Genomic DNA, 24,162 nt, shown 5'->3' with positions numbered 1-24,162 from the left:
CGAGCCTTAACTCCCTAAGTAGCAGGGTAACAGGCTAAATTTACAGATCTTAACCCCCTAAGCAGTAGGGAAACAGATCGAAGGCGATGAACCTTAAACCCCTAAGCAGTAGGGTAACAGGTTGGATTTACAGATCTTAACCCCCTAAGCAGTAGGGAAACAGATCAAAGGCGATGGACCTTAAACCCCTAAGCAGTAGGGTAACAGGTGGAATTTACAGATCTTAACCCCCTAAGCAGTAGGGAATCAGATCAAAGGCGATGGACCTTAAACCCCTAAGCAGTAGGGTAACAGGTGGAATTTACAGATCTTAACCCCCTAAGCAGTAGGGAAATAGATCGAAGGCGATGAACCTTAAACACCTAAGCAGTAGGGTAACAGGTGGAATTTACAGATCTTAACCCCCTAAGTAGTAGGGAAACAGATCGAAGGAGATGGACCTTAAACCCCTAAACAGTAGGGTAACAGGTTAAATTTACAGATCTTAACCCCCTAAGCAGTAGGGAAACAGATCAAAGGTGATGGTCCTTAAACCCCTAAGCAGTAGGGTAATAGGTGGAGTTTACAGATCTTAACCCCCTAAGTAGTAGGGAAACAGATCGAAGGCGATAGACCTTAAACCCCTAAGTAGTAGGGTAACAGGCTGGATTTACAAGATCTTAACCCCTTAAGCAGTAGGAAAATAGATTGAAGGTGATGGGCCTTAAACCCCTAAGCAATAGGGTAATAGGCTGAAAATTATAGATTCTATATTTCTGAAATGGCGTTGGAGCGATTGGAAGCCACAACAAATCTCCTCGAAGTTTCAGCGGAGTAGATTGGAGTCACATGTCTTATCTTCTTGAGGCCACAACAGATCTCCTTGAAGTTTCAGCGGATCTCTTTTCCCTGAAATGGCGTTGGAGCGGCTAAAAGCCACAATAGATCTCCTTGAAGTTTCAGCGGAACTTTTTTCCCTGAAATGGCATTGGAGCGGTTAAAAGCCATAGCAGATCTCCTTGAAGTTTAAGCGAACCTCTTCTTCCTGAAATGGCGTTGGAGTGGCTAAAAGCCACGACAGATCTCCTTGAAGTTTCAGTGGATTTCTCCTTCCTGAATTGGCGTTGGAGAAGCTAAAAGCCACAGCAGATCTCCTTGAAGTTTCAGCGGAAGAAGATCAAAACAAACCTTATCTCCCGGAAGTTGCAGTAGAGCGGGTTAAAATAGCAAGACTTATCTCCCCGAAGTTGCAGTGAAGCAGATTGAAGCCGTCAAGAGGCCATTTAAAGAAGATCAAGGATCAAGAAATCAAGACTCGGTGAGCCCGGGCAAAATTGGTCTTTTTATAGTCTTTGCTCTATTCCTGTTAACAAAGCAAAGAGGGGCAGCTGTAAGACCCAAATTTGCCCGGCCCAACAAATTAAAATCAAATCTAAATCCTACCCAATTCACAAACCCAATTACAAAATCAGACCCAAAACTAAGCCCAAATAATAAAAACCCTAGCCCAATACAACCTAAACTTATTTTTTTTTAAAAAAAAAGACAAAACCTTAGCCACCTTGCCTCCCACTTGCACCTACTCCACCACTTTGCCTCCCACTTGCTCCTACTCCACCACCTTGTCTCCCACTTGCACCTACACCATCAAATGGAGAAGAGACATAGAATGATAAGAAATGTATGTAAGATAGCTATAAAAGCAAAACCAAAAGTCTATTGTAGAAAAAGGAGGAGGAAAGAATTGTATTTTTGAAAGGTTTTTTTGATACAAAAAAAAGAGAAGAATGTAAAAGCAAAAGGTTTGCAAGCAAATCTGAAATAAAAAAAGCGAGTATTGAAGAAGAAAAGATTCAAACGCGTTAAGGTTTTTATTTCTTTTTTCCTTTTCATTTTCACTTTTTTTTGTACATATAAACATTTTTTCTTTTTTTCTTTTCTTTCAAAAATAGTATACATATATTTAGATATAAAAATAAAAAAGAAAACAAAAAATAATACATTTTTTAAATTTCGGCCACCGCGCACGGTGGCCGGCGACGACGGCAAAGAAAACGGACAGCGCCGGTCCGGCGCCTGGGTACTGACCGGACCATGGCCGGAATGGGGAAAGAGGGAGAGAATTGAGAGCTTTGTTTTATTTTTTTATTATTTTTACTATTATTTATACTATTATTATTATTTCTCATGTATATATTATTATTTATATTATTATATTATATATACCCTCTCCATATTTATTTATATTATTACTATCATTATTGTTACTTCTATTATTTTTTATTTCTGACTACTATTATTATATATATATGTATTATTGTTTGTATTATTATTATTATCACCCCTATTATTATTACTTTACTTTTGTATTCTAATATATTATTAATATTACTCATATTTTTATTATTTTTGCTATTACTATTATTATTATATATTAGTGTATATTTTTATGTATATATATATATTTATATATAGTATTGTTTTTTTATTACTTTAATTTAATATTTTTATTATATTTTCTTTTTGTATTTCTATATTTATTATTATATAGTAGTGTGTATTTCTATTATATATATATATATATATATTTATATATAGTATTATTATTTACTTTACTTTAATATTATTATTATCATTATATCCAACCCAATAATAATTCTTTCATAAAAGTAATATTCCGTATTTGGTAATTCGAGACAATCGTGCCCTAACTTACTGGGTTTCGATTTTTCTCCTTTAACCTAAATAACGGAATACTCTTTTAAATCGTGACATGAGTTTTGAAAAATGCTTATTCTCGGAGATACGAGGTGTTGTGCCCTAACTTACCGGGTATGGCATTTTGTTACCTCGAAATAAGATTTTTGCAAGTAAAGGCAATATTCGGTGTTCGGAAATTCGAGGAAACGTGCCCTAACTTACTGGGTTTCGATTTTCCTTGTTCACCTTAACTAACTGAATAACCTTTTGAAATACACGAATTTTTATATAAAAGGAAAGCTCACTCTCGAAAATTCAAGATGTCGTGTCCTAACTTACTGGATGTGACATTTTATATTGTGAGATAGAAGGTCTTTAACATTTGAGCATTTTCTTTACAAAGAGGGATCGTATTTTAAATTCTTTCAAGTTTTCAAATTTTCGACACTAAGACACTAATTAATCAACTAGGTACCAATTTTGGGCGTATCGAGGGTGCTAATCCTTCCTCATGCGTAACCGACTCCCGAACTCATTTTCTGATTTTCGTAGACCAAAAACTATCATTTTAGTAAATCTTAACTTTTATTAAAATGATTAATTTAAGGTGATCCGATCACACCTCATCAAAAAAGATTGGTGGCGACTCCTCTATTCGTTTTCATTTCCAAAAATCTAAGTCGATTCCCGTTTTTTCAAAAAAATGGTTACGACAGTATCCTAGAGTGATATGCTGATATTTTAGAAACTCAAGCGCTCTCATCACATCAATTTCAATTTCGTGCATACAAGAAGGACGTTGATATGACGAAAGACACAAAAACTTCTTTTGGAACTATTGTGTGTTCTTCTACACCAACTTCAATAGGTTTCTCAATTTCCTCATCCTCTGGTCATTGGTAGTTTCCCCAAATCGTCCGATGAGATTTTCATTTAATAGTGACTCTAATTTAGATCATAATTGAATTATATTTTTCAATTATATGACTCTGGTCATATATGAATATGCAGTATACAAACTTGATGTCGCAATAAGCTGCAGATACTTGAGCTAACTAGAAATAGATATATTCAATAAGTTCGTAGGTTGGCTCCTCTACAAAAATGATTGGAATGTGTGTTGGCTCCTCCACTTCTTCACTTAGTTCTAGTGTAAGCTCATCTTCAATGTCTAACTCTACTTCCACTCCTATGTTAATAAAAAAAGGAACCATCTTCATTTCTCATGACCTCGTCACAATCTCCAACTCTAAATTATTGTTGAACACCTATGTTCAACTCATCATGCTCAATAATGGTAGAATGGTCATCATCCTTTGGCTCAAGAATATCATGCTCAACCTTTTCCATCAGAGTGTTCATTACAGCTCAACGTTAGATGACTCCTAATATTTGCTTTAACATATTGGACATGGAGGACATAGTAACTTGGCATGAAGACATGCTCCTCCAACATTCCAACCCTTGTACCAAAAGATAGGTTTTCCATGTACTTTGTCACTCTCCATATTACTTTTTGGATAGTAATATTGAGAATATGAATCTTGCTTTGGATAATTAGTCGACCACTCGGGGTTGCCGCATTATCCGTATACCCATACGATCTATAAGGATACTCATATAAATATTCATTCCTTCTATAATCACCATGATAACTCCAATGGCTCATTGAATCTCCATTCGCCAAACTCAATTGCTCATCATAGTCATATTGGTCACCCAACCACTTATATCTATTGCTATTAAATATGATTAAGCTAAATCTTCAACAAGGAAAATTAAAATAAAAACACAAAAATAAAACATTATACAATGAAATAAAAAAGCACTATCTAATTTCCTTGTATTTTGACTAATATTGTCCCGAAAGCAACAAACTTGACTACACATTTACACCGTTACAATCCCTGACAATGGCATCAACAACTTGATCGCGCCACAACGTACGAATGTTGAGAAGAGAATTAACACAAAATATCAAGAATTAAGGCGGCTTAACTGTAAGTTTGACAGGTCAGTTGTCTTAATTTGATATGTCAAATTAGGCTTCCCCATTATACTTAAGGAGCTAGTTCTCGAGTAATTTCGTGCCTTTTTCATAGTTTTTTTTAGTTTTTAGATTTTCAATTGAATAAGTGTAAATGCCTTATTTTAATCATTTTTAGACCCAAATTGTCTAATTATGCCATTGGGGGCCCTAACTCTCTATTTAGTGTTGTAGGTACTTGCTAGAGGCCCAAAATCATGTAAAAACATCACCAAATAAGGGGTATCATGCCATTGAAGCATTGGAATTGCGATACCCTTATTAGTCCAGGGATTAAGGCAAGCTACAGTGGATTCGCGATATCCTTCCTAAGTATCGCGACATCCAAGTGACAAGACACTCCATTTCAAGATTTACGACAATATCACAATATCCAACCCAGGGTATCATGATATCATTGTCGTTAAGGGACAAAAATTGACACCAGTGGCAATGTTTGTCCAACTGAAGCACCAATCAAAGGAGGCCTATTCAAGGGCATTTTGGTCACAATTTTAGGTCATTAATTACTGTTAAATTAGCTAAAATTGGTTGAGGAGAGAAGAGACCACACTTAAGATAGTTTTTGCTTTAGTTTTCTTAGGTTTTCTCTTAGTTTTCTCTTCTTTTTTCTAGGGTTTCATATTTTCCATCTTCTTCCTTAGCTGTAGATTTAAGATTTCTGTAATTTTCTTCTTGTTCTTGTTGTTCTTAGTTTTAGTTAAGTAAGTTATTATTGTAGCTAGGGTTAACACTTTCAGTCTATTTACTTTACTTGTATTGACACTTTCATCTTTGTTTAATGCATTTTCAGTTTTCTTTAGTTTTAGTTCTTAAAGTTTTAACCTTTTATGTTCTTTGTTTCTTATTTTTCTGTTAGATGTTTATCTTTACTTTGCTTTTAAGTTTTCTTCATTAAAAATCCCAAGTTTCTTATTTTTCTTGAGCTTTCCTTTAATGACTACCATGGTTATTACTTTTATGCTTGTTTGTTTAGTTTTTGTCATGAGTAACTAAACTTCCAAGGGGGTTGGTTAATGGAGATTTGGGTAATCTAATTTTAGGTTAAGGGACTAAATTTCAACAAATGAGACTAAATTGAATGAGCCTAAAAACTTAGGATTTACGATCCTAAGGGAATATTTAGGCAAATGAAACCGAGAGGAGATTTTGTTGAGCACCAATTCTTTAGTCCCTAGTTAGCCGGCGAGATCGAGAGGTAAAACGAAACCACTTTAGGAGTTTAAGTAATTTAGAACCTTAATTAAATGATTAGTGAACCACCTCGAATTCAACCAACCACCGTTTGTTAGTTATTTGTGAATTTCAGAACTTTGCATCCTTTACGATTTAGTCCTCTAGGTAGTTAATAGATAATTAGCATAATTACTCTTCATTGTATGATTTGTCATAATTTTAGAAATTAGTTTTTTAGACTCCTTCTTTGCATGCACTTATCTAGGATTTGCTCAATTGCCTCTTCCCTTGGGTTTGACCCCTTGGAACACTCCGTGTTCCATCGGAACTACAAATTTTACAACTGACACTGTACACTTGTAAAACCGCTCTTCGAAAATAGTTTTCTAAAAACATTTGTTTTAACACACACACGTGCAGGGGTCATGTTACAATGGAACACTTCGAGTATTCTAAGGATCGAACCCAATGTATTGTCAAATTGGTAAATGTATTTATCAAATTAATTATGAGTTAAACAATTGCTAATCTAGTTGAGTTGGAAATTATTATTGCAACCAATAATATAAGATTAAGCTATATCTAAATTAACAAATAAAAATACCAAACTAACTTTCTTCCTTTTTACTAGAAATAATGCAAATTGATTGAAATGATGGTCGAATGATTTATGGATTACTAACTAAGCTAATAAACTTATGATGATTATATTATTTGCCACTCTTAGTTAGGAATCTCCTTTTGATTTCATCCTAAACTAAAAGATATCACCTAAGCTCTCCTCTTGGTCTCATTTAGGCATATAGATCTCACATTGGTCTTACTATTTGGTACAAATGTATCAAAATCTTACATGACAGGGTTTCCTCTCGATCTCGTCTATCTAAATCCTCCACTGGAGGTATCAATTCTAGTTTAATATGTAATTTAATACACTTGAACAAACAACGAATCAATGCATAGATAATAACTTAGTTAAGTACCCGCTTATCAATCAACCAATAAAACGATTTAGCACATGATTAAACTTAAACTCCACACAAGTATTTTAGCAAACACAAGGTAGGCATAAAATATAAAAGATAAGGGTTGAGAACATGCTCATTAATAGATAAAAATTCGATAAAGCACAAGAGTTTAATCCATCTCCATCCACAAGGTTCCCAAAAAAATAAGAAACAAAAATGCTACATCAAAAAGAAAAGAAAAGCAAAGAAAAATGAAAACCTAAACTAAGAAAAAAAGAGTAAAACTTATCTAATGCCTAACCTCATTTTCTACAGTAGCCTAACCACTTAAATAGTTGGTATAAGGTGGTATTTATAGGTAAAAAGTTTTTGACTTAATGTTGACAATAATGCCCTTTAAATGAAAAGTGAGTTAAGCTTTTACTTGGACACAAAATCGCCTTTGCAATTCTTCACCTGTCAAACTTCAAAGTCGCAACACCCAAGCTTTAGTGTCGTGACATTCGTAGAAGTGGGCACAAGCTTGACTTGGGGGCACTTGGTGTCGCGGCACAACCTTGCTGGTGTTGTAACCTCGATGATAATAGCTATTGGGTTTCTTCATTTCAAAAATTTTCTTGGATTTGTGACCTCGAGGGTTTGTAGTTGTGACTTTGAGGATTAGTGTCATGACATAACATGCTTAGTGTCGCGACTTCAACGACAAGTTGCTCCAAGTTGGGTTTTTTTTTAAGTTCATTTCCTTGAGGTGATAGAGGGTCAGTGTTAAGACACACTTGCACTAGTGTCGCGATCCCTACAACAATTGGGGTCCTCTTTGATGTTTGGCCTTAATCATCTCCCTACACAAGCTCAAATCAATCATTAGACTCTTAATGATATAGTTTTGCCAAATTGGGTCTCAAAAGAGGTAAGATATAAATAAAGCTATCATTAACACTAAAATCTAAGATAGATAAAAAATTAAAAAGGCTCGAAAACTATTTGAAAACAAGCTCATTAAGTACTCGAGAAAGCCTAATTTGACATATCAAATTATGATCAATCACACGTTTACGATTCTCGCTTTTCTTTTTCCTCGAAATGACCTGGCGTCGACTTTAGCTAAGTTCAATAATTCAATTATAAAACAATCCCAATTCACATCTTAATCACATTAAAATACATAACCAATATATTTTGCATTTTATTCATTTTAGTCCCTATACTAGGATACTCATATTTTTTCATATTTAACATTGAATCAAATTTTGATTTTACATCCTTTAATTAAGGGCCTTATATTTTCTATTTATAGCATAATTTCATGAAAATTTTCAATTCATTCAATTTAGTCTCTAATGTTACAAAGTTATCTAAAAAACATACTTAATTTCTAACTTAGTCCTTAACATAATCTAAGTTCACTATCTAATAATCTCTAATAATTTCAAGCCTAATTCATTAATCTTTCTCTAATGGAAACTTGTTAAACATTTAAAAATTGAATAAACTGATACATGGGCTAGCTAAATAAAGCACCCATGATTAGAATATGCAAAAAATTCAAAGAAATTGCTTGTTTACGTTGACTAATTTTGAACTAAAACTTGAAATCGAAACAAGGTTTTCTCCTTTAGCTTGAACGGCTGGAATGAAGAAGATTATATGTTTTTATCTTTCATTCCAATAAATTTGTTTTTTATTTTATCTTTCATTCCGATAATATTGTTTTTATACTTTGATTAAGGAATAGATAGATTTAACTAATCATGATTATGCCATTAATTAACATTATTTTTATTCTTTAATTATAATTATATATACTTAATGGCCATCGTCATCATCATACTCCACTATCTTCTATTTATAATTGGTTAATTAATCATTTTAGTCCTTTGGATAATTATTATCTAGGTCCTTAAGCATTTTCTAAATTACAATTCAATAGCGATTAGATTTTTACAATTTAGTCCCTGAACTTTAATCAACGATTTTTTCAATTAAATTGCTTAACCGATTTTTAATATATTTTCATATTATCTCTGTAAATATTCTTATTTTAAATTTACAGATTTAGTTTATAAAAATAGAGTTTCGAAATCGCATTTTTTGGCACCAACAAAAGTCGGGTCATTACAATTGTCAAGCTCGACTGTTGCATTATCATTTGATTCACGTATTGCAATCATGATTTGTACATCATTATCATGTTCAATGGTAACTGCAAGATATCTTATTGGATTGTGACACATAATATATCCATACTTCAAAGAATCAACTTAAGCTTTGATTTTTTACCTATTTTTAACTTCATCTTCTCTAACGTGATTTTTTTAACGTCATGTTAATTGAATATTGCTACTTGAAGACTACACAATATCGATATAATTAATTTGGCCTTTAAAATTGAAAATTGCAACTGTTGCTCATCTTGTATATAATTACTATATATGATATTAAATTAAATTAGAATTTCATCAAATTGTAAATATATAAATAGTAAAACTTTTTTTTTTAGAAAAACATAATATACATATTCATACCACAAGACGTATTGCAAATTCAAAATAGAAAAATAACATATTCTAACTTTTAATTACATATTTCATATTCGAATCACAAACATGTTAACCTAAGATATTTGTTTGGAACATAATATATTCTCCCCCTCCTCCTCCTCCTCCTCAAAATCACATTTACTTTTACTGTGATGAGTATTTGATATAACTTTCTTTTTATTGGTAGTTAATTATTTTTTTGCATTAGTTCTAATCATAATTAAAATTTTGAAATCATATAATATAGTTTATTACTACGTTTCTATGATATATTTCAATTAGTTTTTTGTTTGTATTGTAAAAGGGATAATATCAAATTTATACATGAACTTTGATTTTGTACTATTTTATACATTAAATTTTGATTTGATTCAACTTTCAGAAATCACTAACTACATTATCAAATTAGTACCATTTTATGTTAATATATTACACACATAAATTATTATATTAATTCAATATAAAAATAAATGTATTTATTTATTTATTTAAATGTGTACAATTGAACCAAAATCTAAATTCCATATATACATATGAACCACAATTTAAGATTGACGTGTATAATTACATCAAATCAAAGCTCATATATCAAATTACACAATAAAACAAAGTTCATGTATAAATTTAATATTTATCTCTATTGTAAAATTATATGTACAATAAATACTGATGTAAAAATTAATTCAACCATAGTTGGAGGCTTGGAGTATTAAAAAAATTATGTTCAAGTTCGGCCATTGTAAAACTCCTATCTTACTCTTATCACAATTTAATCCCTTCCAAGATAAATGGAGTAAATTAGTGCCTATATTAATGATACAAGAGCAAAGAAGAACAATTGGTTAACGATGTTATCAAAAGTAATTTAATCACTTTCAATTTTAAATGAAATAATTTAATATATGTACTATTTAAAAGTGAGGAAATAAAAACATTGAATATTGCACTCCTTATTTAATTTATTTTTTTAATTTTGAATATTATAAAGATTCATTTTGATAAAGGGTAAACTACATAGGTAGTCACTTCACCATAAAAAATTTACATTTTAGGTACCTAAAATAAAAAATTTGCAATTTAGACACCCATGTTATATAATTCGCTTATTTTGGTCACTCCTATTAAAAACTCTAACGAAAATCTGAATGACATTTTCCTATACATGGACCAATCATTAAATTTCACATGGCACAATTTACCACACCGTAAGTGTTGCATACTACTTTAAATGATTAAAATATAATTTGTTCAATACTAATTATCAACCAAAATAAAAGAAAATTATAATTAAATAGTTGAAAAACTCCAGAAATCCAAACCCCATCTTCCTCCTCAAATGTTAACTTAGAATTTGATAATAAAAAAACATTTTATTATTTCCCATCTTCTTCTTTCTCTTAGATCTCAACTTGATTTTTTTTTCTTTTGAAAAGTAATATGAGATTTATTAATGCATTGAGGAAATACACAATACAAAAAATGACAACTCTATGCTTAGATAAGAAAGAACGATAGGATGAACTAATAAATAGTGAACTCAAACACGATCTTTATCCACAATAAGCTCTACAGAAATCAGATCAACCCAAAAGAAGTATTCAATTTTTTTACCTTCAATTTTTCTTAATTTCTCTTCCTTTGAGAAAACCCAATTTTTTTCATTGATTTTTGTTTTAGCTTTAAAAAAAAAAAGAAAAATCATCGAGGATTTGCAATTGAAGTTTTGGGTTCTCTCCAATTTATATGCAATTCAAGAAACCATTTCTATTTTGGTCTTGATTGTTGTTGGTTATGGGTTATGTCTAACTTGTTGAATCTGATCCATGAAGGGGAATAACAGACCAAGAATATTGTGTTATTTGGCTGGGACTTTTTTTTTTTTCAATTGTTTGAATGTGGTTTTCTTCTTCTATCAAAACTTCTTTATTTTTTACCATTTAGAAGGGAAAACTAAAAAAGGAAGCAAAAAGGAATATAAAATATGAGAAAGTTTATACTTTATTTTTCTTCTTCCTAACAAATTGAAAATATATTAAAAAATATCTTTATACTTAAATAACAATAAAATAGTTACAACGCAGTAATTAAATACCTCTAAAATAGTAGCAAAATTAACAATAAAATAAGAGTTATACAATATCCAGACAATAACAACAAAATAGTAGCAATATAATAGCAAAATGGCAGCAAAACAGTAACAAAAAAGAAAGTTAAGACTGATTTGGGCAGGGTCGAGCCTAGGAAAAAAAATCCTACCTGAGTCTCGACCCATTTAGAAAATGAACCTTATCATTTTGTCCAAACCTATTTTTCAGATCTATATTTTGACTCAAACCCTTCCACTTTTCAAGCGGGCTTTCGGGCTTGGACGGGTGACCCGACCCATTCAGATCTAGCAATAGCCAAGTTAGATAAAACAAATCACAAAAAGAGAAATCTATAGATTTGATTTTTTTATTTTTGGTCATGGAAATTTGGGGATGTGAAAGAGAATTTTTTTTTAAATTATGGTTAAAATTTATTTTTTAAAGTAAGATTAAACCTCATTTATATTAAAAGATTGAGGACTAAAACAATAAGTTTTTATTTTACTTATATTATGTGGAAAATCAAAATTTTAGAAATAATTTATCATTAGAGTTTTTAAAGAGAGTGACAAAAATGAACAAACTATGTAATGTGGGTGCCTAAATTGTAAACTTTTTTTTTCGGTGCCTAAAATGAGAATTTTTTATAGTTCGGTGACTATCTGTGTAGTTTACCCTTTGATAAATACTAATTTGCTAGCATGATCTAAATTAGTACTTAGGTAAACTACATCCAAGATAACTAAACTATTACTAAGTTTACACTTTAGTTACTCAACTTAAAAAATATTCAAATTAGTTACTAAATTATACGAAGATTACAAGTTGGTCACCTGTTAAGTTCCTAGATGTGGGGATGGGTAAGTTTACAATTTGGTCACTCAACTATTAGTAAGTTTAGAAATTGGTAACTCAACTATTAGTATGTTTACAATTTGGTCACTAAATAACACTCAGAATGACTTGTAAATTTGCTAATAGTCAAGTGACCAAATTATAATTTTACTAATATTTAATTGACCAAATTGTAAACTTACTAATACAAGAGTGACCAAAGTGTAAACTGACTCATCCCCACATCTAACATTGGTTAGGAACATAATGGGATAGTGACCAACTTATAATTTTCAAATGGTTCAATGATCAATTGTATCTTTTTAAAATTAAATAATCAAAGTATAAATTTATTAATAATTTAGTGATATTGAGTGTAGTTTAGGTTTAATACATTTATTTTTAGATGAAATAAAAGTTTTCATAAATATACACATCAACAAAATGGAGTTATAAGTAGAATTGTCCATGGATCGGGTCAAGTTAGGGTTAGGCCTTAACAAAATTTTAGGCTTGATTGATAGGCTCAGGCCAGCCCGAAAAATAGCCTAAAATTTTATCCAAGCCTAGCTTGGATAAAAAATGCTAAAACTTGAGCCCAACCATATTAATTTTTTTTTTATATATAAAAAATTAAAAAATATAATACACCAAATACTAAAAATATTAAAATAAATGTTTCCTTATAAATTAAAAACAAATTAAGAAAATATTTATAATTAAATAACACTAAAATAATATAATAGTGAAATGTTAGCATAATAATAGTAAAAAATGAGAAAAAAAAAAGAAAAAGAAAAAACAGTAACAAAACAATAAGATTTTTTTATTACAAATTCAGGCAGAATTGGGCTGAACCTCAGCAAAAAAAACTTTACCAAAGCTCAACTCATTTTTTAAACAGATCTTATATTTTACTCAAACTCTTTCTCGGATTTCCCGATCGGGCTGGTGGCCTACAACTCGATAAGAGTGGAAAATAATGTTCAGAATATTAGCTGTACAGTTTTCTCTCTTTCCTTTTTGTTCCTCGTCAATTATTAGTCAATTAATTAGATCGGAGAACAATCAATCAAATGGAGTTAGGGGAACTGTGGGCGATCTTCGGTCCCGGCGTCGCTGGCGCAGTGTTCGGTGCTGGCTGGTGGTTTTGGATCGACGCCGTCGTATGCAGCTCCGTCAATGTCTCTTTCATCCACTATTTACCTGGTACATCGTGTTTCACCTTTTTTTCTTCCATTAATTTATCAGCTTCCTTTCTAATTTCTTATTATCAATGTTTATATGGCTCATCATTATTATTATTTATTTATTTAGGAATATTTGCTTCTATCGCGGCTTTGATGTTCAATTGCGTTAGGAAAGAGGATATTGATTACTCTCCTTATGATGAAGGCGAGTGGAGGTTAGCTATTTCTTTTCCTTACCTATTTTAATTGAAGCTTTTTTCCCCGAGAAGTTGCCTTCCATATGCTCTACAGAGTTTGATTATACATTCTATTACTGAATTTTGCTAAAATTATAATAATTTTGCCAGTGTTTTGAAAGTTAAGTACTTAGTTAGGGTTTTACTATTTGCTCTGAGTTGTGATACTTTCTGGTGAAATTGAGTTGCTTTTGTTCATATGGCTACTTGAAACGAGGTTTATTGATTTTGTAATGATTACTTTTGAACTCCGAATTCCATAAGCATATTTCTTCGGATTCAATCATAAGCCTGACAATAATCGTTTCTTTATGAATTGAAAATTTTCAGTAGTATATGTAAAGAAGTTTGCACCATGTATTGATGCAATTATCCGAGGGTGAGGGTGAGGGTGTTATATCGGCTAACAATATGCGTTATGCATGGTTTGTCCTGTTCATCCTTGTGTTTAGTGGTACTTAATAAGCTGATCTATTCATCGGCACTTGTAGAGATTAGAATTCTGGATTTGGTACTAGGGCTTTATTTGAATTAAAGCAATTGGGAATTGCTAATGGTGTTTATGCTTTTGATGCACATTCTATCTTGTTTTGTTTTCTTGCCATGCGCCTTGGTGTTCATGTAATTGTGTTTATTGCTTATATTAAGATTGTTTATGTGGCACATTTCTAGATGTCCCAACGAATCTGCTGACCATCCTAGTAAATGTTCTGCTATATATTCTAACTCTAGATTCCTTTTATGAGAATTGCTATAAGATTGCTTGTTTTGGGCTAATGGATGCTAATCCGTGATTACAACAGGTTGAAGCTCTGGCTCTTCTTTGCTTATGTTGTATCCTTTGTCTCACTAGCTGCTTCAGTTGGCCTCTTGATACAAGACTCACTAGTGAAATCTGGTCCTTCAGTGTGGACTGGTACTGCAGGCATCTTACAGTGTGTGTTTGTCTTAATCAGGTAAATGTTTTCCGTATTTGGAATTGCAGCTATCATCCATATCATGTTAGGTTAATTTCTGTAATTATTTCAATCGGAAAATGAATATCAATCTTGTGTGTTGTACCTATATGAGAATGAGACAGAAATAGTCAATCCATACATATACTGCCTTAGTCATCCTAGAAGAAATCCTCTGATTTCATTGAATCTCTGACTGCAGTGGGCTGATATATTGGACTTGTCACTCAGAATAACACATATATATCCAACCTAATCCGGTGTTTACAGTTTGGAGCCTGGAACAGGCAACGTAGAATGTATCCTTTGTAATTAATCAATGGTTTAAGATGGTTAGAAAATTGTTTCACTTTCATAAATATTGTATTCTACTGTCATGAGTTTGATTATGAAAGAAGGATTGATCCTCTTCACTTTTGGATATTTGTGTGATGATGCTTTTTCAAGTCTAATTTTCAACCACCTGCTTTTGTGAATACACTCGGCTTGGTTTTCGATCAGTTTGGATAGGATAGAGTTTTGTAGTTCACATTTTTAAAGGTGAAATGCTCAACTCAGATTGCTCGATGCCCACAAGTGCAAATTATTTTTCTAAGTTATTGTAATTCTTCTATCCAAACATACAACTTCCATGTAATTTGTAATTTGTACTTAGTTAATAATTTGGGTATCTATTTTAGCATAATAACTTATTTGATCTTTTAACTTAAAAAAAGTCATACCCGCCATTTGAGCTATTGCCTTTTTTAACCTTTAAATTTGTATTATTTATCAAATAATCTCAAAATAATTTAAAATTTTAATTAATTTTATTAACATGGGCTGCAATTAACTAATCTTCTAAAATTTTAAAAATTCAGAAAGTTATTTTTGCAAATTAAAAATTATAAAAATATTTTTAATAAATTTTAAATTTTAAAAAATTAATTAATTATTAAAATTACACCACATTACACATTACATTTATTTTGACTGATTTAACAAATAATAGCAGCTAAGGACAAAAAATTAAATAGGGTTAAAATATTTTTTTGTAGAATTGAAGGGACAAAAGTAACTTTTCGCAGTTATTGGTTGTGGTACTGAAACATGAGCAGGAAAACCTTTTTGGGGCTTGAAAAAAAAAATGTACAGTTTCCTACAAGTTACGAGGTTACTAAGACATGCAAGAAAGAAAACAACATATGGAAATTTAGGCTAAACTAAAAATGGAACTTTTTTTGATTTCCCTTCTTTTTCCTTTCCAAACAATTGACCAAAAACCAACAATAAGATATTTTTGCCTGTAACATTGATTGAGCCTTCTTGAAAGGAAAAAAAAGGAAGGAAAAGGAGGAAAATAACCCTAAAAGCTGCTTCTTTCCATCATCATCATCTTCCCACTGCACAGACAAAATAGCCCCAAATCAAATCTTTTCCCTATTCCATCAACCTTAGAAAAACCCTAAAGAATTCTCTTGTTATAAGTGAGCAGGACTTATTGTACTATTTGCAAAATGCACCCTCTCAAAACCCTAAATCCACCACCTTCCATACCCAACTCGACTCATCAGCTTTCTTTCAACCAGAAGACATCAAAAACAAAGGTGGGTAAAAAAAGAAGAAGAAAAACTAATCATCTGCCATCAAAATTGGAACTTCTTTGGATTTTACTATTCAAGGGCAAAGAAGAGTCAAGCTTCAGATCCAGAGTCAGACGAGCTCAATTCCGAAGAAGCTCCATCTAAATTAGTTGCAAAAGATTGAGCCAGCTTTGGTTGCACACCATGGCGCAGTTGCAGTGATGGCCTCAGTTTCATGTACTGCAAAACCAAATCAATACAAAATAAGCATAAAACATATAAGAATCATCTTATAAGAGTTCTTACTTCTTACTTTACATCTTTTTTTTAAACCACACTACTTTTACACAAAATTTACACAAAAGAAAGGAACTGGGTAGACATGGATCATGTTGCAGATGAAAGCATATAACAACAATACCCGAACCTTAACAACATTCCAATGAAATAAAGAAAAGAGTTCCGTTACCATAACAGCTCGACATTATTTCCGATATACACTTAAAAGGTTCAATAGATATATTAATACCAGGAATCAAGTCATATAATAACTTCAAAGCAAATTTGTGGAATGAATCCGTTATATCAGTAAAGTGAAAGTAAAGCAACAAAATTATAAGATATATCTTACATCCTGATAAAAAGCATTGATCTCCTCTTCTGTAAGACCTTCATCGTCACCAGAGTGTTCTTCCCAGCCAAGAGAACGAAGGAAAGCAGCCTCTTCCTCATCTGGATAAACCATAGCATAGGAGCTCATATTCTTTTCACCATCATCAGAAAATCTTTGAGCCTCTTGACAGGTGTCACCATTGCTAGTTGCTGCAGAACCATTCTCATTAGCATGAGTATTCATAGAAGGACTATCAACATTCTTTGTAACTTCAGATTTCTCCGTGGTGGATGAAATATGAAGGTTTGAGTCTGAGAGACCAGCTGCAGTGTTTGCTGACGTTTTCTTCTTCAGGAGATTAAAAAAATCATTTCGACTCTGGGTTTGAGCCAAAGAAGGTTTCTTTTCCACAGTGAATCCAGCTATTGGATTCAAGGCAGCTGCTTTGCGCTCCCCAGAAGAAAGCTTTGTGTTGTTATTTCTTGCAGGAGCAGAGGTAACAGGAGTAACAGCATGTTGGCTAGTTGCAACTTTGTTGTTCACATTTGTTGGACTAGCTACATCTTTTTGAGTAGGAGATGAGACCCCATTTTCCCATCCTGGTTTCAGAACCAAAAGCTTCCCCGATGTCTTTGGCATATCAGACTTGACATGTCCACTACGAGGAGATTGATTACCATGATGAATACAGGAAGGTTGCTGCTGCCCGCTTTTGACAGCTATATTCATCTCACTTACTCTGACTGCTGGTTTGGATTTTGATTTATCCACTGAATTGAGAATCTGGGAGTGGGACAAGAAAATTAGGTAATTATTACCTGCAATTTCTATGTTCTTTTATGCATGAAGTAGACAGGTAATAAAGCATTTATGTAAACCACCTACTAGGTTTTGTGCCTTATGGAGAAATGCAAAAAATATTCAGACATGGAAAAACATGGACCAACCTCAAGCTCCTTACAAGAGTCAAAAAAGGCTACAAGTATTCCAAGATAGTAGCTGAGCTTCTAAATAAACATCCAACTACAATCTCAGATGAATAAAGACAGTGTCCCGGAAAGGAAAGAGAAAGAGGGAGGGAGACCAAACATGTTTAATAGGAATAAAACAACTTAATGCAGCTACTAGACAAGATTTTGCCGAAACCTAAGGCAACTGGCTTACCAAACCCTTAGGCATCGAAGGTGTCACTGGTATTAGTTGCTTTGATTGCTTAATAGCCAGTTCCTCACGTCTTTGGGTCTTGACAGACAACTGTTTGAAACAGAATGTTTGGTTAGATCAAAGATATAGGTTATACATGTAATGAGAAGTTAGTTACTGAGAAGCTTACCTGGGGAGCGGTACGGGTTCGAGAAGGAGCTTGAGCTAGTGCTTCAGCCATATTAAGACCAACTGTGACACTTTGGACCCCAGAACCAGAGGTAGAAACAATTAGGGGGGCAGGCAAAGAACCTGTGCTACTACTTCCAACCATGGTGGGCATTTCTGCCAAAGCTGAGGTCCATCCTTCCCCACCAATTAAAGCTGAATTACAAGCAGGTGAACTCAGAGAAGCTGAACTCAAACCGGGAGAAGATACTCTAGCTATCTGAGGCCCTGCTTGCCTGTCTTCAGTTCCAAGTGAGGGAAAAACTTTCTCAAAAACAGCCTTGTGGATGTTACTTCCGATAGTACCACCAGAAAGCAGACCATTGCCACTGTTATGATTATTATTACCACTATCACCTGAGCCCACTGCAATCTTTTGAGGCAAAGGCTCACTCTGTTTCCTAGAGACCATAGAATGAGAACGCCGCAATGCATCTATCTCAACTCTACTGGTAGAGACACCAGATTTCTCAACCCTACTGGTAAAGATACTTTCTAAAGGGTCAGAAGAATCACGCTCCCAATGGTCCCCAAAGCTTGACCTATCTTTATCCCTTTCTCGGTCCTTATCACGGTGATTCCTACTAAAGCTACTGTAAGCATGCTTTGCAGAACCATTACTAGAACTCCTCCGTGAATTCAAAGAAGACGCCCGATCCAAAAATGCATAACGAGGGGAATCAGAATCACCTATATTCCTAAAGTTTCTATGTCTTCCATGATGAACCAGTGGAGAAATATCTAATACAACAACAACAACAATACAGTTACTATATATACACAAACATTCCTACAATGACAACTATAAAAAGAACATTAGTATAAATGCAATGAGAAACACAATGGCCTAGAAAACAAAAAGTGTACCAAAGGCATATCTAACAGACATGCATGTCCAAGAGTAACATTGTAATGGAGTATAACTGGAATGAGAAATGCAATGTATTCCTAGAAGTTGAGGCGTCAAAGGGTACCTGAATTAAAAGAAGAGGAAGCAAAGTGGTGGGCTGAATTGCCACCACCCCCAGTAACAGGGCCAGTACTTCTCAACCATTCTGGAACTAATGCTGGTTCACTTCTTTCCATAAGGGATATCGAACATGATCATCAGAAAACTAATAGTATAAAAGAACACACTTTTTGAACCTTCTTCAAACCCTAACCCACCATATGAATTTTCTTCCTACATAAACTCAAGCTCTTACCCTATTCTTTGTCATTGAAACCACCATAACTTGCCAATAATTTTGCCGATTTAAGGTGAAACTCGACAAATGACAAAGGAGTTGTTTGATCAAAAAGCACAATATGTCTAACACGATTAGGAGGCAATAGCAACCAAAACAAATACAATGACAATAAGGAGATTATATTCTATTAATTAACTCACTCCTTACTCCTCCATCTTTGATTAAAAGATGGATTTGCAGATTGCTGATTTTTCCAGTTTCAAATGGCCCTCATATTTCTCATAAAAGAAGATCCAACCCTCTTTCTAAATCAACAACTTAAGCAAAAACAAAGCAATAAAAGGACTATTCCAAAATAATGCTAAACGCCCATAAACCAGTAATATTAGGAAAAAGAAAAAGTAGCCCTAAATAACAAATAAGTTTGGAGTAAAACTAAAAACCTTAGATTTAATTTTAATTATAAGTTCCCAACTGCTAGGATTTGAACCCAAACGGCAAGAAGAAAATTTGGGGAAACATTTGACAAAGAAAAACGGAGAGAACTAACCCTAATCTCCGCTTCAATTCCAGGCTATTGCTCCGTTTTGCGTTCCCTAAAATCCACTCTTTATTTTCCCGGAAAAAAAAGGAATAATTACAAAAAGAAAGAAAAAAATAATAACAAAAATAAGATGAAACAACGACGGAAAGTTTCAGTGAAATAAAAGAACAAAAAAACTGGAACAATAGAAAACAGTGATGAAGAAATAAAGGGGAAATGCCGCAATTTCTGAAGTTAGGGTTTTGTTTTTTTTTAGGGCAAAGATGTAGGCGTAATTTATTTTTGTTACTATATTTTTTTTTTTGATACTGGAACGAAACATATGAAGATCAACCTCTTCTTCCAACCAAATTTTTTTTTTATTCAAACTCTAAATATTCTATTTTATAAGTGTAGTTTTTTATATTTTTATTTCTATCAATTTTTTATTCAAATTTTGGATAAAGATTTTTATGAGAAATTATTATGTTTTATGATTAGAATTGATAAGATAATTAATAAATGCTCAATAATCTCTTAATTTATTTATGTTATTCCATATGGTTGTTTTTGTCTATTTATTTAATATTTTCATCATTAATTGTTCATATGGGTATGCTTTACAATCTAAAAAATAATAGTGTTTTTAAACATATTTGATAAATAGACTTTTCTCATAAAAACATTAAAAAAGATATTTAGATATTACTTATCCATACAAAATTTTCAATTTATTTTATCTTCTTTTAAATATTTTTCCTTTAAAATTTTAAAATTTACATCTATGTCTAATTAAATTCAGTACTAATATACTTAACAAATTTTATAACTTTAAATTCATTACTTAATTTTTCATTATTTAATCTTAAGCTTTGCTTAGTACAAAGGAAAGTAAAATAGAAAGCTAGAAATTTGAAGAGATGGAATAAGGATGGCAATGGAGCGGGACGAAGGCGAGTATTACTAAATTCATCATTGTTTTATAGTTGGCACAGTTTGCTCCACCACTCCCCTACTCCATTATGGATGTATAATTTGAAAATTACCGTCATCTCCATGGATGTTGGACACATCCATTCCTACCCCATCCTACTCTACTTCAATCAAAATTTTAAAATTTTACAACTTATTTTTAATATTTTCAATATTTTAAAGTCAAGTAAACATTTAAACATAATTCTTGAAAAATATTTAAACATAAAATATATGGATTTTTTTTATGTCATGTTATTCTATTTTTACCCTTTTAAGAGTTGATATATACAAATATAAAATGGTAATTTCATATAGTGGAGTAAGTCAAGGTGAGGCAAGCAATTATCATAATCACTCCATACTCACTATTCAAAAGAAAAAAATCCACCCCACATCCACTTTTCAAAAGAAAAATTTCGCCCCATTTGAAGCGAATCGATGCAGAATCCATCGGGAGGTTCGGGTTTTGCCATCCCTAAGGTGGAAAATGTAAATTTAATTACCATAGGTGTGCTTAGTAAGAAATATGAGAAATGTGACGCCCCTAACCCAGCTAGGACGGTCCAACCCGAATTTCAAACATTACAATAGCCATCAAGGTGACTCTCATTTAAAATTTTACGAACCACACCAACCAACCGTACACACCACGCATTTGTATAACATTTCAAATAGAAAATTAGACATAAGTGCATGATTTTCTAAATTAATCGTTTATTTTGCACAATTAGAAGGTATAGGGCGTACTTTAATACTCGGTGGTCTCCCTTAGCTGCAAAGATTTGTTAGTTCATTTAATTATCATCAGATTAATCAAGTAATAAAACCATCCAAACAAGGAATCAAGCAAGCAATTATAATGTTCAAAAATCCAAAAAAAAAAGTTGTCTGTAATGTCCGTTTACAACCCGATAAAAATTTTATTTAAAATGTCTAAGTCTAATTCTATTACTAAACCCTTAGAACGACCCACATTGCCTTCACTTTGGAGTTTAAAAGCTCAACACACATACTCCAAAAAAAATGCCTTGCGATGAATCACCAATTTGCCACCGTCCTCGCTAACTCATGAACTATTTATCTGCAAGGTAAAGTAAAGAGTGTGAGCTTGGAGAAGCTCAGTGAGTACACATGCATGCAACACAAATATATACACCAGACATGTTAGGATTTAAACATACTTTAACAATTCACGTATAACACAAATTACATACTCAACACAATGATATATTGGCAATTTGTGAATATGAAACATAGTCAAATTATATACTCATTGGATAAACGGATCTCCAAAACACTCCATATGACTCATAAAGTCGTACGCTATCTCCATGTAAGTGTAGCACATATGGTCACACTCTCGAAACACACCTCGATACTACGGTAAATGGAGCTATGCTCGACATTCCCTTATCTTTCCAACGCTATCTCCGGGCAACAATGCCCAACACATAATAAAAAGGTGAGTACTCACAATCCTATGACATACCAATGATATCCAACGGTTTCAAGTATTCACATTGCCAACATATCTAATTAATTACATTTTGTTACACCATATAATTGGCTCGCACTACTGTTGAGCTCGCACTTAGCATTTCTCAATAATATAACTTTGCACTAATCAAAACTCGCAATATCATAAAACTCATAATTCACTTACAGGTTATTGCATGCATGAATGTGCACTATCAATAGAATTCACATGTTATAAAAGTCCGCATTATATAATTCATTTTTATGTCCACTTGCAAATACTACATAACCATATACAAATATATATATTACATATATATATACCTATTTAGTGACCTTCGTCACATCAACTTTAGCATACATTAAAAGTCTTATATACATTTAAATATATTAGATAATACAAAACCTATAACTGCATATATATTATATATAATAAAACCCACACATATTATGTATAGGAGAACCATATGTGTACTATGTATATACAGACCCACGCAAATATATTATACATATAACACCATGCACGTAAATATATATTATATATAACACCCATGCATGCATATATATATATATTATATATAAATAACAAAACCGCTATACGTATATATTATATATACATACCTTTTAAATTTCACAACATGGATACTTAACAATTCAAACAAAATTGCAAGAAATTTGCACTGGGAAATAGTCGAGGTTCGCATACCATAAGTGGGGGTTTGCAAGCCTCACTTCGACTCTCTAGAGCTTGTAATTCATGCTAAAATACGACATACAAATGCACTCACCTGTAGCTCACCACGACTTATCGAACTACACAACTTTATGCTTTCCTTTATCCCAATTTGTTGAGGCTCCACCAATGTTTTTAGTTTTGCACTAAAATATACATATTACTAAGCATTCAAAAATAATCTAGCTTACTCTCTTTGTGTTTATACAACGACTCTTCACTCACACATACTTATTCGACTTATTTCGTACAATCTATTTTGCTTAATTTCATATTTTTAACTTAATTAAATCCTTAATTTCTACCTCCTAACCTCGGTAACTTGTGCCTAATTATAGATCTAGGCCGATAATTCAACTCAATTTTACTAGACACTACTTTTCTCAAAAAACCACCGTTCATCCTTATTCTGAAAAGAAAACCATTTAATTCGTGTAATTATTTAAAAATTTTGATAAATTGAATTTGTAAACCTCTTAGTCTCATCAAAATATACTAAAAATAATTTTAAAAACATCTCTTAGCTCTTTATTATGTGATTCACCATTTTTATGCAAAAGATAGCTTTAAAACCATGAATCTTTAATTTTCTTGCGAAGATATATGAAAATTCAAATTAAAAACACCTAACAAAAGTTTAATACATAAAAAAATAATAGATTTACCATTAGTTTGAAAACCTTCACGAATTTACATCATTGAGCAAAAACGAGCTAATTTTAGGTGAGAATGTGGAGAAGAAAGAGCGATTTTCTTGCAAAATTGAAAGAATAAAGAGTGTTTGGGTGCCAAGAAAATATAGAAGATGCATAAATTTTTGAGAGAAAAATTTCCAATCTAGATCTAACAAATTTTTAAAATTAAAAAGCATGGAGAGAAATTGGGAAGGCAAGTGGTTTTTATAGCCAACTAATTTTTTTAAAAAAATTGGGCTATTTACCCTTTAAGTCCTCTTTTATTTTTCTCTAGTTCTAATAACTCCCTTTTTAACTACTAGTCTTAATTT

The 24,162-nt window shown here is 32.2% G+C and overlaps 2 protein-coding genes across 2 annotated transcripts; one reads left to right on the top strand and one right to left on the bottom strand.

Moving 5' to 3' along the window:
• The first annotated feature begins 13,185 nt into the window (after nt 1-13,185).
• LOC107951435 (transmembrane protein 50 homolog) lies at nt 13,186-15,126 on the top strand. The gene is made up of 4 exons (XM_016886501.2): nt 13,186-13,540; nt 13,649-13,736; nt 14,561-14,713; nt 14,916-15,126. Exons 1-4 carry the CDS (start codon nt 13,408-13,410, stop codon nt 14,947-14,949), a joined length of 408 nt encoding a protein of 135 aa, XP_016741990.1. The 5' UTR covers nt 13,186-13,407; the 3' UTR covers nt 14,950-15,126.
• Nucleotides 15,127-15,911: 785 nt separating this feature from the next.
• Nucleotides 15,912-20,344, bottom strand: LOC107951437 (uncharacterized). The gene is made up of 5 exons (XM_016886502.2): nt 19,234-20,344; nt 18,222-19,000; nt 18,053-18,142; nt 16,907-17,671; nt 15,912-16,515 (listed from the first exon to the last, which is right to left on the bottom strand). The coding sequence occupies exons 1-5, from the start codon at nt 19,343-19,345 to the stop codon at nt 16,387-16,389; spliced, it is 1,875 nt and encodes a 624-aa protein (XP_016741991.2). The 5' UTR covers nt 19,346-20,344; the 3' UTR covers nt 15,912-16,386.
• Nucleotides 20,345-24,162: the final 3,818 nt, after the last annotated feature.

Source organism: Gossypium hirsutum, chromosome A02 (genome assembly GCF_007990345.1).
Source record: "Gossypium hirsutum isolate 1008001.06 chromosome A02, Gossypium_hirsutum_v2.1, whole genome shotgun sequence".
Taxonomy (NCBI): domain Eukaryota; kingdom Viridiplantae; phylum Streptophyta; class Magnoliopsida; order Malvales; family Malvaceae; genus Gossypium; species Gossypium hirsutum.
Note: the sequence above shows the minus strand (reverse complement) of the source record. Positions and strands in the feature narration are given on the sequence as shown.